Genomic DNA, 16,437 nt, shown 5'->3' with positions numbered 1-16,437 from the left:
ATGCCTGCACACTCCATGTCAGAGCCCACCCCCTGCAGAGCCTGCAGGGCGCTGAACACACACGAACACGTGCAGGTTTTGTGTGCTTTAGCGTAGGCACTGCCTGTGTGCGCACACACGCACGTGCACTCGCGTGTGCGTGTAAGGGGGGCACGCAATCCCCAAGTAATTCACGCTGCATTACAGGTACAACGACTGACTCCAATTTAAGTGATACTAGACAGTGCGTAAGTTTTAAAGTAAGTCTTTTGGGACAGAGCAACTCTTCCACTCACTCCCTAATTCAATAAAGAGATGACAAACCCAGATGCAATATTTTTGCTGTTTTTTTGCAGACGCGTAGAGGCTTAGCAGCCAGGAGAAGTATTGTATTAAAGCACCAAAAAATTGACACTTGGCTGGATGCACAGCAAATTATTTCAGCACATTCAGATGTTGAACTAAGGATCACTCCCGCTATACGATCTACCTGTGTGACCCCCATGTGCAACCCCGATCATCACTCACGCAGCTTGCCAGTAAGAGAAGCACGATCACGTTTGTTAAATGTTACTAACCCAGGGACATCCCCTCCTTTCTCAAGGACCTATTCAATATAGTTCTGGTATGTTTCTCACTCTATGCTTTTGCTAGAAGTACCAAACTAGAAGCTCCCAAACTCTTGCTTAATAGCCCAGAAAAACTTAAGGCTCTTCAACGGACAGAACTCTTGGTAACTCTATATGAAACTCGGTCTTACTTTATTCAGTAGTTTCTCTCCAAGCAGTGCCATCTATTGGGAAAACTAACTAAAATTCAAGGATTACTTGATAATAAAGAAAATATACCTCACTGTGTATTGACAAATTTACTCTTTCCAAGTATGGATCAAAAAATACAGAGAAAGAGAACGAGAATCAACTCATTCTGTGGAACAGTGCGGCTGAACAGCATGCATCCCATTCAGGGGAGAAAGCCTGCTACTGACACCACCAACCACAAAAGACAAAAAGCATTTTTGATCAGTTTAGCATCCTCTTTTAGCCAGGGACAGAAGGATAAAACAAGGGTTCAGCTGAGAGAGCATGAGGAAAGTTTCTCAAAATTTAGATGAGTTCATGGCTGGAGATACTGCAAAACAGACCACCTTAGGAAAGACCTCTGTCTGGACACTATGAAAATGAAGTTAACGGCTCTGAGGTTGGTAAAGGGTAGTTCTCAGGGCGTGCTGATGGGCCACAGAGTTCACCAAGGCACAGCAAGAATGGAGGTCACGACTGTTCTCCTCAGAGCTCACAATAAGGCATATTTCTTTGCCTGTATGAGGATGACAATGAGCTGATTAGAAAGATGAACCTTGTTCTCAAGAGGCAAATAATTCAAAATAACATCGCACAGTAAGTGAATTCACAAAAGGTAAGGATTTTAGTTAGTAAAATCCCTAACTCGTAAAGATTTTCAAATGTAATGAGGGAAGGGGCCGTAATAATGAAATTTCAGTGTCAGCCACCTATGAATTGCAGGGTAGGAACTGACATTTTTTTCTGGGCAGTTTATTCCACTTCCCTCCATGCCACTGTTTCCTCCACTACTTCTAGCCCCTTTGGCAGCCACCACTGCTGCAGGCAGCCAAGCAAACTACAGAGGAACTTCCAGATTTATCTTAATCCCAGCTAGATTTTTTTTTTCCATATTTTTTCCTGGATTTTCACTTTGTTTTCTGTAGCAGATGAGGCGAAAACAACATCCTTGAACGGGCTGTGCATCCTGTGCCCCGGTTCCCTGTCCACTGACATTCATTTCCTAGGACTCCGCAAATGTTGTTTTCATGACCTCTGTGCATAGTGGTACAGTCCTCATATCCCCCTGCCCAAAGCCTCAGGTATTCCCAGAGGAGTGGAGTGGGGTGGTACGTCCCCACAGAAAAGGGTTGTTTTGCAACAGTGCCATTCACCTTAAGATGACTGTATGTACTTTCCTCAGAAACTAATTCTCATCTCTCACCGTATCAATGGTCTTACGGCTGATGGCTCCCCAAGAAAAAAAAAACCATGTTTCGCAAAGAGGTGTACGTTGCCACTTGAGCCCCTGCTAAATTTTTTCCGCCAGTTTTCCCAAACACACTGAAATCTAGCATCAAAACGTGCAACTGCATGCTGTAGGTTAGAGGATACTATCCTTGTTTTGGATATCAGCTAAAAGGATATTATCCTTTGATTCTGTAAGATAAATGATAAAGGATACTTGCAGACAGCAATCTGTACTGGCAGGAGGATGGACCAGATGACCTGCGAGGGCTTTTCACTCCTTAACTGCAACCTCTCTACCATCAAAGACAGGCAGTATCCAACTACAAGAAGTTTGAATAATTTTGTTCACCTTTGCCTTCAACAAGTAGGTCTGCTTTCTGCTGAGCTAGTTTTCTTCACCATTAGCTCGCTAACTGGCCAGGTTTACCAAGCCTGAATCCAATCTGAAAGGAAGGAAGACTCATCTGACCTGTGAGAGACAGTCTTTTTTAGCACAACGGGAGCACCGCACAGCTCGTGGTGGGAGGAGAGACGCAAGCTGGTTCTTTCTTTTGGAAACTCACACGGCTTGCCTCACGTTTTAGGAGCCGGGTCTAACAATGCATATTTTGTCAGCATCATGTAATGAATGTTTGAAAGACACCAAAGCTAGATGGCCCTGATTTATTCCTTTTCTTTGATTAAACCATACTTGTGAAATGCGGAACAAAGAGCAGGTATGGCAGAAAGAAGAGCCGGTGGTGCTCTTGAAGAGATGCAAAACCTTCCTTCAGTGATTATCTGCACCTCTGATTTCTCACTTGCTCAAGGAAAAGAAGACAAATATAACTTTTCCAGACTCGCACACGGAAAACGTACCATAAGAAGTCTTTAAAATCTCAGGATTTTTAAAAATACCTAATTTAACTGCACAAGCTAAATAGCCTATGCATAAATTATTGAATACTACTATAGTTTAAACACTACATAATTTAGCTATCTAATGTACGATGCCTGTTCATTGTAGTGTCTGTAGAATTAAATATGACATACAAATATTTTTCCTTTTATACAGGAATTACTGTAGGAACCTAAAGCTTATCAGACCCTTTAGGAATCAGGCGGGGGCCTAACCGTAGGTGCTCCGTGCCATTTTAGGTGCTTTGGAGTCCTCTGCTTGGCACCCAGCTGCTAGACCAGGTCTCTGCTGGTGTAGGTCCTACGAGACACTGGCCAGACCTCTCCACAGCACCCTGAACACCGCTACACATTTATGTACCAGCACCTCAATTGCAGCCGTGTTTAACTGGCACATGGGGCAAGAACAATAAAGCCGTGGTAGTTTCTGAGCAGTTCTCATGAGTTTTCCATTGCCTGCATGATTTTTCTGTTGCTTACAAGCGAAAGGGATTCCACAGGAACAGAGGGAAGTAACGGGCTTTGAAAGGTAAATATTGACAAAATAAAACCATGTGTAATTTCAGATGTATAGGTAAAGTAACTCTGGAAGTTGTAAGAGGGGTGAAAAAAAAAGGTATTGCAATATAAACGTTGGACTGAGAGTTTGGAGGTTTGGGTCCTGCTGCCCTGGTCTGCCACAGGCTTTCTCTGTGCTGGAGCATGTCCCTTAGCCCTTGGGAGCTGTCTGCCTAGTGCTTGTGTCGTGGTTTAACCCAGCCGGAGCTCAGCCCCCGCAGCCGCTCGCTCCCTGCCCCCGGTGGGATGCAGGAGAGAATCGGAAGGGTAAAAGTGAGAAAACCCATGGGTTGAGACAGCTTAATAGGTAAAAAGCCACGCACACAGGCAAAGCAAACCAGGGAATTCACTGACTCCTTCCCCCGGGCAGGTGGGTGCTCAGCCATCCCCAGGAGAGCAGGGCTCCATCACGCCCAACGGTGACTGGGGAAGGCAAACGCCATCACTCCCAGTGTCCCCCCTTCCTCCTCCTCCCCCAGCTCTATGTGCTGGCCGTGATGTCATACGGTGTGGGACATCCCTGGGGTCAGTTGGGGTCACTGTCCCAGCCGTGTCCCCCCCAGCCCCTTGTGCCCCCCAGCCCCTCGCTGGTGGGGTGGGGTGAGGGGCAGGAAAGGCCTCGGCTCTGTGCAAGCCCTGCTCAGCAACAAGAACATGCCTGTATCATCAGCACTGCTTCCAGCACTAATCCGAAACACAGCCCCGTACTAGCTACCGTGGAGAAAATTAACTCTACCCCAGACAAAACCAGGACAGCGTGTCATTTTGTCTCTTCTGGTGGAATAAAGGGCTTATTAGCTTGGTCTCAGTAGCACGCTAATGCAGTCACACAGGCTCTGGATGAGAGCAGGGGCGCATCTTGCCAAGTCACAGGGTAGGCAGAGGGAGCCGCATCTGCCCAGGGACGGCCACGGGGCCAGACCCGCGCAGCTGGCGGGACCGCAGCTACGCCGGGAAACGGCTCCGTCTCCGACGTGAAATAAATCCGCTGCGCCGAAAGGTCGCCCTGCACAAGCGGACGCTCTGCGGCGACCTTCAGTCAGGCGAAGCCTCGTGTCAGCCGTGCCGAACAATGAGCAGGAACGGCACAACTGTGCTTGCACGCTTGCCAGGATTTCCTGCCCACCAGCAGTCGCTGCGTACTTAGCCGTATATTAATAAACCTGCCTTTTACCACTTTCTCCTAAATACTGGCACAAATTATCCTGATGCATCCATTTTTAGTAAAACAAATTAATTAGTTGTACATGATCTTTTTCTATTTAATCTCTTGCAGAAAATGGGAAAACATTATTTATGAAAAGTATGTTGCATCCAAAATTAATTTAATTTCACTGATATGCTGTTAGTATAAATAGCGCTGTTATAGAATGTGCTATAGTAAAAATAATATTTGCAGTAAGAATTAAAGCAGCTAAGCTCGGTAGAAAAAAAACAGACAAAATTCCCAGGATACAGGCCTAGGAAAGGCTTATCCCTTTTGCCTGGAAAATCTGACCCCATCACTTGGTCTGATAAAAGGTAATACTTCTTCCTACTTCCTCCTTCGCTGCCTCTTTGATATCCTTCGACTATTGTGGCAACAACATTATTGCAAATTACTATTATTATAAAATTACGCAATTTATACTTTTTTCTTTAATACCATTTCAGAATCCATTCAGTATACTTGTTTAAGTGGTGAATGCTATTTATAAGGGAATAAATACTGATTTACATTTCTAAGTGTCTTTTAACATAGAGACAACACTGTCAGTGTGAAAATCTGTAGGGAGTGGGAGATGGCTTGGAGGATGGAGGGAGTAATCATGTCACATTTAAGCCTGTATGATCCGTTTCCATAGAAAAAGGTTAGAGATCAACAAATTCTCAGTTTAGTTCAGTAATAAATGAAGGTTGGCTAGGGTCTTAAGTTTCTGGGGGGGAAGCATTAGCCAATACGTACAGCAGCAGCCTCTGGTGGTCTAAGAAAAAATGGTAGTATCTATAAGTAAGGATAGAAATATGTTTTTTAAAAGGATGTATGTACATATTTAACTATTTGACTCAATCCTCCATTCAACACATTAAAAAACAGATGCTTTTAAAATGATCTGCTAGCAATATGCTTGTTAAAATCTGAACAGTAAGAGTATTAAAATTCATATGCATTCATTAGCATGTTATATAAAAGTAAAATGCTTTTGTTTAGTGTTTCCATAAAGTATTATAGTCAATGCTGATTTCCAAAAAGTTTTTTTCCTTGGTTTGCGTCGTCAAGAATGAAACCAAATTTATAAGATTGTTACTGAATTGATGACATTTTCTGTCTTCACTCGTGAATTCAGTTGGCAGATGTTTTCAAGAACAAAAAAATTCTGTCTTATTACAAAACATATTAAGCAGGTTTTTCTGCCATAATGTTTGACATGATGTTTATTGCCCAGACCAAATGAGTCCCTTTAACAAGCTATAATGTATGCCAGAAAGTACATTATTTCATAGTTAAGGAAACTTCCAGCATGAAACAATAAGTACTTTGATCTTTCAAGCACTATGCTTAATGCACTACACACTCCCATAGTCGTTTCCATTTATACTCATTTTGTACAAAAATACAGTGCAATTTGAGAATTTGTATTTTAAGACTCTGCATTTACATGCTCTTGAGTATCCTTGCTATTTGTTTTATTCTACAAAAATAAACAAAATACTTAAAGAAATTTACCACGGAACAGTTAAATTTTTCCAGTTCTTGGAAAATCTAACTGCACGAGTGGGAGCGTCACCCAGACAGCTTTAATTTGTTCAACTGGCATTTCCTCATCGGATCACAACAGATCTCAGTGACCCTATGAGAGCATAAGTGGGGATCTTTATTCCTACTGCTTAACAGTCTGAAACAAATTCTCCAGCGTATTTGACACAAACAGATTTTCCTTCAATGTCAGATGCAGCTGGTGCCTTCTTGTGAGGATATTTTTCATCTAGTCTCTCTGTACCAGTTTGTCCTGCTTGGCAAAGATGATGTAAGGCTTTCTCAGGTTTTTCAAAATTATTTGATGAGATCATTACGAAGCGTATACCGCCCTTAAGTATTTCTGTATGTTTTATTTCTAGAGCCCAGTGGGTCAAATGTATGCTATACTAACGGTAAGTAAAGGCCGTATCTAAACCACCCTTTGAGATTACCCCAGACCAGCTCCAACACCGCACCCCAGCAGCCTGTGGTTGCCGTAAGCCTGGCAGCAAGTCCCAGGGCGCAAACGAACGGCGATTCCTGTAATCCTGCAGACCCGAGCACGGGAGGCAAGAAATACAATAAGAAGAGGCAAAAAATGCAATGCGAAGAGGCAAGAAATGCCATGCAAAGATGGCATGGTACCATTTTATTTGTGTCATGTGATGCCTGGACAGATCAACAACCGTGTCTGTGGCCAGGAAGGTGGAGCAGAGCACGCTGTGTTCACAGCTCCCCTTCCAGCACCAAAGTTTTTACAGACTTAGCAGTTCTGCCCAACAGAGTAAATGGCATCCTATTGGCGTTCCAGGTTTGTTGGACCACCAATAGGCAAGTAAATTGCAGTAATTTAAAATACACTAAAGCAGCGACATGTTTCATTCTGTTTCCAAAAAAAAAAAAAATAAAATTCTCTGTATTAAGAGCCTATTAAAGAAAAAAAACCCAAAGAATTCTTTCAGAATAAAACACCAACCACATCAGAAAGCTCGATTTCAGTTAATTGACCCAGGAGAGGAAACCGCCACCCACACTTTCACTGAAACCTATGCGACTTCCTTCCCTGGTTTGAAGAAATTAAAATAAAGCGAATGTCAACAGTCACACTGCGGCACGGATCCGCGCAAAGAAGAAAATGGGATGAAGTCACGCATTTTATGTTTCGGGGGTCAAACCTCCTGAAGCCAAATTTCATGCCTCATCAAGCGAAAGAGGCACAAGAAGGTGGAACTGCTAAAAAGGTATCAAAGAAGGGTTCTCTTTCAACGAGGGGACACCGGACCAGCGTGCTGACTGAACGCCTTTCCGGACAATACAGCAGCATCGTCCACTGGCTTCTGATGGACCTTGGGACAAGCCTGGTCGCCCCCCTTTGGGAGCAAGGTCTGGCTGGTGGGCGGAATGGCATCCCTCATAAAAAGCAGTGGATAGGAAAAACAGTGCCCTGTTGGTGACTTTGAATATGTATATGCATCCTTTTGTTTCCCATACTCAGCAGCAAGGTATTTCTCAAAAGACACAGCAGAATTTATGGTATTAGTGATAAACTCACACCCAGGTTACAAACCCTTTTAACTGGCCAGTACAGCTGTATTTCTCCTACCAACACTGTTATACTAAACCACAATTAATAGGAACTTGTTAAAATTTAAGATGATTCTAACATCCCTTTTGCTGGGTTCTTCTCTTCTTCACACCGGAAAGGCATATACATTTTTACTGTTTTAACTACACTGTGGTGTTCTTGACATGTTTTACTGTTGAATGAAAACGCTAACTTTCATAATAAAGGCTTTGGAAATCGCGTGACTCAGTCTCGAATGTATAATGCATAGTATGTATATGAAGCAGAATGTGTCAAAGTGCAAATAATATTGTTTGTGCCCCCTGCAGAATTAGAAATCCTCGGGTAGCACTGTTATAACGATCCCATGCTGGTAGCATTACAAAGTGCAAAGGTTCACTGAGTAAGAAAAGAGCAAGGGACAGAGTTTCCTCATTACACCATTCTCGAACTATTCTAGCTTAAATATTTATTAAGATATTAATAACTCTCCTCCTTTATCTGCCTTCAGAAGTTCAGCTGAAACACAATGGATGGCTGCTCATATGAAAACAATACATTATAGGGTAAATCTGCTACCACACAAGAACAACACCAGTATTTTCCACAATACATTATTAATTCAGCAGGTAATATGTTAAAAAACTACCAGGCTATAACTACTGCCGCCCCAGTATAAGACAATATAACACAATAAATGCACGCATGACACGTGAAGCTAATATGTTGCCTAAGCTGCACTAGAAAGTGTTTCCTATGTACCCCTCCGTTTATAAAATAATTTCTACAAAGTCTTCCTTAAATCATTCTCTTTCTTGATAGCACCAGTGAGTTCCTCTGGGGTTTATTTGAAGTTCCCCTTTGAAATTAGAAAGGAATGTTTTGTAACTCTTCCAAAACTTCACATTCAATAAGTGACAAAAAATATCAATAGAATAAAGAGCCAGGAACTCCGTATGAACTCCTGAACGCCATCGCGGCAATGCGTTTGTTGTAGAAAAAGCACGCTGTTTATTAGCCAATATGGGCAGAAAACATATCTATACACCATTACAGGAGGGGAAACAAAACCAAAAGAAACTTACTCTGATATACATCTGCATAGTTTCTTTTTCTTTTTGCGGATTTCGATACTTTTCGTAGAAGTCACGTCGCTTCTTTGTTTCCTTCTGGATTTTATCTTTTCTTTCCCTCTTTTCTGCAGGTTCATCTGAGCTATCAGAAGACAGCTGTACTTGGGCTTTTGTCTTCTCCACTTCAATATAGTTCTCATTGGGATTCAGTACTATTACTCCATAGCCTTCCTGTTTTAGAAGAGACACACACACAAAAAGAGGAAATATGAAAAGGGAGATTTAATGCTTGGAAATGCTTTGCATGTACTTTAACTCTCTTAAAAACTTTTATATTTATTTCAGCAAGTTCACACAACATCATTTATAGAAGGGCGTTTTAAGAATATTCTATTTGTTTCATTTCTGTCATTAAAGGGATATTGATGTGCGAATATGTGTCTGTGTGTGCACTTAGGCTCATACACATCCTTCAGTGTCAGAAAAGTTGCCTGTTTTACCTTTAAAATAATTTAATATGTTGTTTTATTCATAAGCACTTTATACAACTTTTTCAGAAAACAGTACGAGAACTAAAAGCAAAATATTATTTTAAGAACTCTACATAATGATGAATAAAAAGCTTTATGCCCACCCAATAAAAACTTTTAAAATGAAAAGGATGGAGGGGTTGGTTTCATATATATATATATAAACACAAATATATTAAAGAAAGCATGTGAAAATTATTCACCTCAGTTTAAAATAGTAAAACCTTTTGTCTAGCTGACAACAAGCAAACCATGCAGAAGCCAACAGCGGCAGTAACAATGAATCAATACCAAAACTGATTCAGTGCTGTTGCTTACAAGTCAACTCTTTTACTGTGGGGATGACTTTTAAGTACCTCTTTAAATCTGCTCTAAAACTTCACTGGGATTACGTCCTGTATTCAACAAACCCAGAGAAAATTCGTGACCTGCAGGATGCTTTTGAGCATACCAGCTGCATTTTTTGTGCCTCAGAAAATGAGCCGGTTGAAAAATACATGAATTTATGAATGAGAAATAAATCTTGAATAAATCAGCCAATCATTTTATTATGATTTTTAAATGATGGCAAATCACACAAGAATTGTAATATTCGTGGAAGATATAATCACAAACGCAGGGAGAAAAGAGAAGCACGTGCATTTAACAGATGAGTCCTTAAAGTTACCATGGGTTCCCAGTCAAAATCAAGCCGTCCTTTAAAAGTAAATTTTAATAAAGACTTACTTTTTGGAAACGTCTATATTAATTATCTCACTGAACAGCTTTATTCCAGCTTTTCACTCGGTGCTTCGTTTTGCACTTGGGCTGGGCACGAGGATCAAAGAGGTCCCCATACCTAGCTGGCCAGAGCAAACCAAGCCCACGCCAACAAAAGATACTTTATTTGGGCTCGCTTTATTCTAATCTGTAGAGCCATTCACAAACCTTGTAGCGCATTGTGGCCACTGTCAGGTAGACAGATTGTCACTCGGTGATTTTCTACAGTTGGACACACTCGACTAGTTATCAAAATCGCATCTGAAGGGAGTTCCTACCCCTCGTCCTTGTGCCCTTCTCAAACGTCTGCCGTAGCTTCTCCTCCCACCAAAAACCAAGTTAAAGGGCACGGTTGCACTCTGCTAAACAGGGTGAAATAGAGGCATTCAGGACACTGTCTCTGGCGTAAGGGACGTAGTCAAAAAAGGTCACCACAGGCCAAAGAGAAAATTGCCTCCTCGCTAGACGCGTCGCCCTGAGTAAGTGGTCTCCTGTCATGCCGCCCCCCTGCCCTCCCCGCTGAGCGAACCGAACTGGGATAAACGCAAACAAACAGGCAAATAAATAAATAAACAAAGGGGGGAAGGACCAAGGAAAGCGGGAGATTAAAGAAGACAACAGTCTAAAACCGACCCGCGCCGTATTAACACACAGCAGCGTACGATTGACACGTAACGTTGCCAGCTCGGAAAATCCAAAGCCCAGAATCCATCGCAGGGGAGAATATCACCAGCAAACATCCCCGAATCACACGCCTCAGACGGAAGGATGGTTTCCGAGCTCGCCAGTGGCACAGTAGGACCGAGTTTTCACCGTGCTTGGCAGGGTGGTCGTTTTGGGTCTCTCTGTGCTGTTCATCTTCTTGACCCGCTCATTTTGAGCAGAGGCGTTCTGCGTATTGATTAGTTTTACTTTCTGTACAATGCCAAATGCAAAATTCATGTGTTTTTTACGGGCCTACAAGTGTTGCAGGGATTTGAAACTCTGCGTCCGCTTTAAGCTGACCACAAAACAGACACATAAATCATCAAAGAAGTAGAATTTGTCTAAGTTATTGATTATGTAACTGAAAATTACATGACTCATTTGTCCAGTTTTATGAGGACACAATGTCAATTTTTCACATAGACATCAACAGATGAAATATGATTCCATTTTTAAACTCACTATTTCATAAATCAATTAAAGGATTTTTATCAATTACACTTTAAGCAGTGTAACACATCTCCCGTAACATTTTAAAAAAATTTCTCCCAGAAAGCAGGCCTTTCCTGTCAGTACAATTACAATAATTAAGTAATAACTGAGATAGGTTTTCCCCTAATTGAAGAAAAAAAAATATCTTTTAATTCGTAAGACTTTATCTTAGGAAAGTAATCTCTTTGCAGATTGTTTTGCTTACATGACATAGTGTATTTCCTTTTCCCTTGTAATTCTGCATCCTAAATTGCAAGATGTAAACAATGGCACCAGAAACAAGATTTGAGAGTAACATGTATAAAGCAACATGGGAAAACAAAATGACTAGTAAATTGTACCCAATTACAGCCTCCCTCACTCAGCCTTAGCCCAAGCACCTTCTGCTGGAAAGGAGTTCCCAGCTCTAAGTAATATCTATGTAAACGATGTGGCTTTTAAGTTTAATTAATTTTTAAAAATCTATTTCATGTGGGCATAGCTGCACCATTAAAGTTCAGTGCAATCAGAAAATTAAAAAAAAATAAATGTGGAACTCCTCACTGACGCAGCGGGGTTGGGCAAAGTGCAAGTCAATGCAAAACTGATGTCACAAGACCACTAATACATAAAAGAAGGACTTTAGCAGACTTTAATAATAGGCAAGATACGGTGTCTTTGGAGTGACTGTTAAGAAAAGACAAAATCACACTCATTAAAAAGATTCTTTTAAAAGGAAAGTTGTGTTCAGAAGCATATACCTCACTATGTCATTAAAAATATCAATTTCAGCTATGATGAGCTTACAGCGTTATTAAAACGTAGTGACCTACGAAGTCAGTAAGTACCATCATCCAGGACAGTTTTTAAAGCTTGCCACCGTCAGTAAAACTTCAGGTACGTTTTCAGCCTACGTAATAGTGGGGGAGTCTTCTCCTGTGTGTCCAGTGCACACAGACAGAGGAGCCACTCCCGAAAGCGCAAAGTTTTCTCACGGCAAAAATCTAAACTTTGGGACGATCCGCCCCCCCCCGCCCCCCGATCTTCAGCTGGCTGAAACAAGCCAAGCCCCGTGCTCTGCCACACATCTGAGAGAATGCAGATGTGGCACAGAAGCCGAGGTCCGCCCGCATCCCCCGTTAGCGTGTCTGTGATGAGACGCAATGATCAGGGCAGACACTGATAAACACAAGTCCCAGCCTCTAACCTGCGAGTTCAGTGGATACAATCACAGTTTCACCCGATGAACAGCTATTTCCCCAAATAACGTTTCGCAGTAAGTACAATGTGATCCACACTAACTACCAGCATCCTCCAGGTAAGTGCTTCTGGAGGCAGAGGCTGTGCACGAACTCCACCTCCAGGTTCATAAACACACGCACAATTAATACTTATGATTGAGGCAGCAAATGGTGACGAAAGGAGAAGCAGGCTGACAAAGTCAGGTGTCGGAAAGAATCATGAATCTCGGTTACAGTACCTTCGCTACAAAGCCAGAACAACGTAGAAGGGCCTTTTCCACCGCAATACACCAGCCAGAAATGGAGCAGGCACTTTCTGCCCATCACTGGAAGTTCAAGCGAGATGTTCAGAAGGGAAGGAACACCAAAATTATTGCCTCTGACAGCGCGAGTAAGGTTGAAAAAAAGAACCCCAAAGTACCTGAGGTAAACTCCAAATCTTTCGAAATCTCTCCTGCCTGGCCACATGAATAATGAGCTGAAAGCATTCGGCTCTGCATATTAATCCACCAAGATGGGACACCATATGTGACCAGAGAGGTCAGGGCTGGAGAGGAATCTTTTGACCTATGTAACTATCTTTTTGGGCTGTGAGTGAGGGTCTGAAAGAGATCATTTTCCTAAGCTTTACCAACCCGAATTCTCAAGTTCAGGTTTCTGTTTGGATCGTTGGCAACTAGACCAGAGTTAGTTCCCGGGGTGGGGGGGGGGGCAACACAACTCAAAGTGCTCCGCTCTTAAACCTGCCCGTGGTTGAAATGGACACTGCGCTGTCCATTCATCTTTCTGAAAGATGTATGTTCTGCTCGTTTCCCATCTTTTCCACGAGGAGGGTACATCTATGTCACCGTTGCGACATCGTAGGTGCAACAGTGGGATGAGGTCATGACAACCAATCAGAAGTCACTAGTGAAGCGTTAAAGTAAACATAGCTGTTGGAGATGCAGCTCAGCTTGAAAAATGCCCCCTCCATTATTTGAGCAATTTTCTCAAGACGTGACCTGAGACTGAAACGCCTGAAATGTCAGTTGACTCTGCTTTCTGTTTCAACCCCATGTACATTTTGGCAACGGCGCCCTGCTAATACTTTGCGATATTTCCATCCCAGCTACACCTCGGCTGCCTGAATTCCAGCACTGTGTCCAAGTGTGTAAAAATGCCGTGTTACTGCCAAACACACATTGTCCCACTAAGTTCCCAACTTAAAATAGCTCATCAAGTTAGGCAGGAAAAGAAAACATGCCACAAAAAGTTTTTAGAGGACCACCTGTTGTCTATTATTTTTACATAGCACTTACTCATAAATCATAACACAGGGTAATTAATCAAGCTGTCAAAGAGAAGGTCAAAGGTTATGTGGGGGAGTCAGAAGGTCATGCATGGGCTGATAGAGGTCAGGGTCACACCGCATTCCTCATTATCAAGTTGGGATGAGAGACGGCCCAAGCAAACAAAAGTGAAAGCAGATGGAGAAGTGAGTGGATAAAAAAAAGGAGAAAATTTCACAAACAAAAAGAAAAGTGAAAGAAGAATGTCAGTTGCCTTCAAACAAGGAGGAGAATAGAGCAGAAATACATTGAGATGTTCTCAAAAGGTCTCACACAATACAAAGAAACTACAGTTTGATTATTTAAATACACTTAATATAACTTTCCATCCGATCTTTTTGCAAATATTAAGCGACGCTGCAAAACGGGCACGGTAGTTTTGGTTCCATTTCACATCTGAAGTCAATACTTTCAAGGTGAATTAGACAAAAGGAACCTATTACCATGATGAATGCTGATGGATATATAAAATTGCTTCTATATGCTGAAGTTTATTCCTGTTTATGGCTACAACCAATAGACGTTCAATAAAAAAGTTATAACCTGTTTGAATGATGTATTAAGAACTATACTTTCATATACACAAATCCTCAAAAACACAAAGCATCATAAAAGTCCCTCTGGATGACACAACAGTTATAAAATATTCTATCATTACACTGACCTGAATTAGATGCAGAATACTGTGCAAAATTAGCTGTCACCCTTTCCTCAAAATCTTTGTTAATCTCATTTTGAATGTTTGCAGCTTTATCAACACATGCATCAATGTCAGCTCCTTGGTTACTGAACCGCTGTACTTGGAAGAAGATATAATTAAAATGTTTTGGCACAGAAAAGGTGAAATTGTATCTTCCCCTGTTCCCTGAGGAGTCTGTAAAACATGTAGGATATATTGACAAACACACACCCTTGTCTAGAGCCCTGACATCCCAGGTCACCCAACTGCTATTTATTTCAAAACATTCACTTTACACTTAGCCAAACTGTCACCTGCTGTGTTACTAACTTTTAATGGATATTAGAGCTATAAAAACAATAAACCCTTCATTTCCTTTCTGTTACTGCCTTCTAATTCCTCACTGCATTAGGTCCCTATCTATTTGCATGCGGAACGGCATTCACCTTATTTCACCATATATCGTATCTTTACGCTGGAAAGTATAAAACATGCCATCAGTATGCTTTACTTCGATATTTGGCAATTCGGTGCTAGCACAGTGATACTAAACAAATCACCGTTCAAGGCTAAAAAAAAAACCCCACCAGATAAGCTGTTACCAGATTTTGAGTTTACTGCTGAAAAGTTTTGAGAAGAACTAATGTTTTACATCTATCTATAATTAGCAACCCAAATATGTCTATGAGCAAGATCTGCAATCCTGTTTTATGGTGTTTGTTCCCAAGGCCAAAACTGAATAAACACATCCATGAATTATAAGCATTTTGCTCCCTCAGTTGTGTACTGTATTGATGGGGAACTTCTGTGCCTTTACAGGCACTGATTTCACTAGGATTTTCAGCAGAAAACTATTTCTCATGGCAAGTGAAATACAAGAAACTATGCTGTTGCATTAACTTAATTCTGTGAATTAACAGAGAAGAACTATGTTCACGCTGAAATACATTGTTTAATAAACCTCAGCCCCAGCACCTCTCCCTGACGTGAGATTCGGGCAATCTGGAGAAATCACTGGAGCCTGAATGGAAGTGAACCCAGCCCAGCCACGCAGGCGGGATGCAGGACTGCAAATAATCCGTCCACAACAGCCGCCCAGGCTGCTGCAACAGTGTCTGCTCTTCTTCACGAAGTGCACATAGCCTTGGGGTCCATCCAGCCTGTGAAGGAAGCCGTCACCCCCACGGCCTGGCATCTTTTAGTGATAGGAACCCTTTCTGTAACTAAAATCTGTACTCTGAAAGTTGTTCCGCCCCCCCCTTAAGATATTTTACTTTCCTTTCGAACAAAAATTTCAGATGCTTCACAGGGGTACAAGATCTCAAAAAAGAACCTCATGGATATTTCACTCTTTCCCTAAGATTTTAACTGAAAAGTTATTCAGGTTTATATAGAACTTAACTTTTTGAAACAACAGTAAATCAAATAATCTCCATAAAACCCACACAAGTATCAAGTAATTATTGGCTCTAATTTATTGATAGGGAAACCAAGGAGAATAGCAGTTACTCTCTGAAAGTTACACTCCACTGAGGTGCAAAGACGAAGCTGCCTTGTGGGATTTTTTCTTTCTACGGTGTTTCTAAGCATCCCATTAGCTGAGAGTGAAAGTTCTCAACTGCAAAGGCTTTTTCCAATCCACTTTGCCTCTTCCCTGAGAGTGTCACAGTATGTCTTAATTGTTCTGATGTGTACTTCATAATGAATATATCCCCAAATAGGCTTTAAGTATGTATTTTTTTATGTTGCACACCATGAAAAAGTAAGTAAATTTATTCTAAAATACACCTCATTTCCTTCCCTTTTGTAATAGCATAAAATCTTTTTGTAAACATTTTCTCTTTCTGAACAGTTCTGTAGATAGTTCGATGGGCTCAGAGGTTCGTCTGGATTTGTAACATCTT

The 16,437-nt window shown here is 41.6% G+C and overlaps 1 protein-coding gene across 1 annotated transcript in view; it reads right to left on the bottom strand.

The window, feature by feature from the left end:
• The window catches only part of ARB2A (ARB2 cotranscriptional regulator A), a 275,407-nt gene that overhangs the window by 132,436 nt on the left and 126,534 nt on the right, over positions 1-16,437 (bottom strand). Inside the window, exon 7 of the mRNA XM_075078204.1 lies at positions 8,833-9,051. Within this exon, the coding sequence (XP_074934305.1) occupies positions 8,833-9,051 (219 nt within the window). The remainder of the gene's footprint in view (positions 1-8,832; positions 9,052-16,437) is intronic.

The sequence above is a fragment of the Phalacrocorax aristotelis genome, chromosome Z (genome assembly GCF_949628215.1).
Source record: "Phalacrocorax aristotelis chromosome Z, bGulAri2.1, whole genome shotgun sequence".
In the NCBI taxonomy this organism is placed as follows: Eukaryota; Metazoa; Chordata; class Aves; order Suliformes; family Phalacrocoracidae; genus Phalacrocorax; species Phalacrocorax aristotelis.
This window is presented reverse-complemented; position numbering and strand designations above follow the sequence as displayed.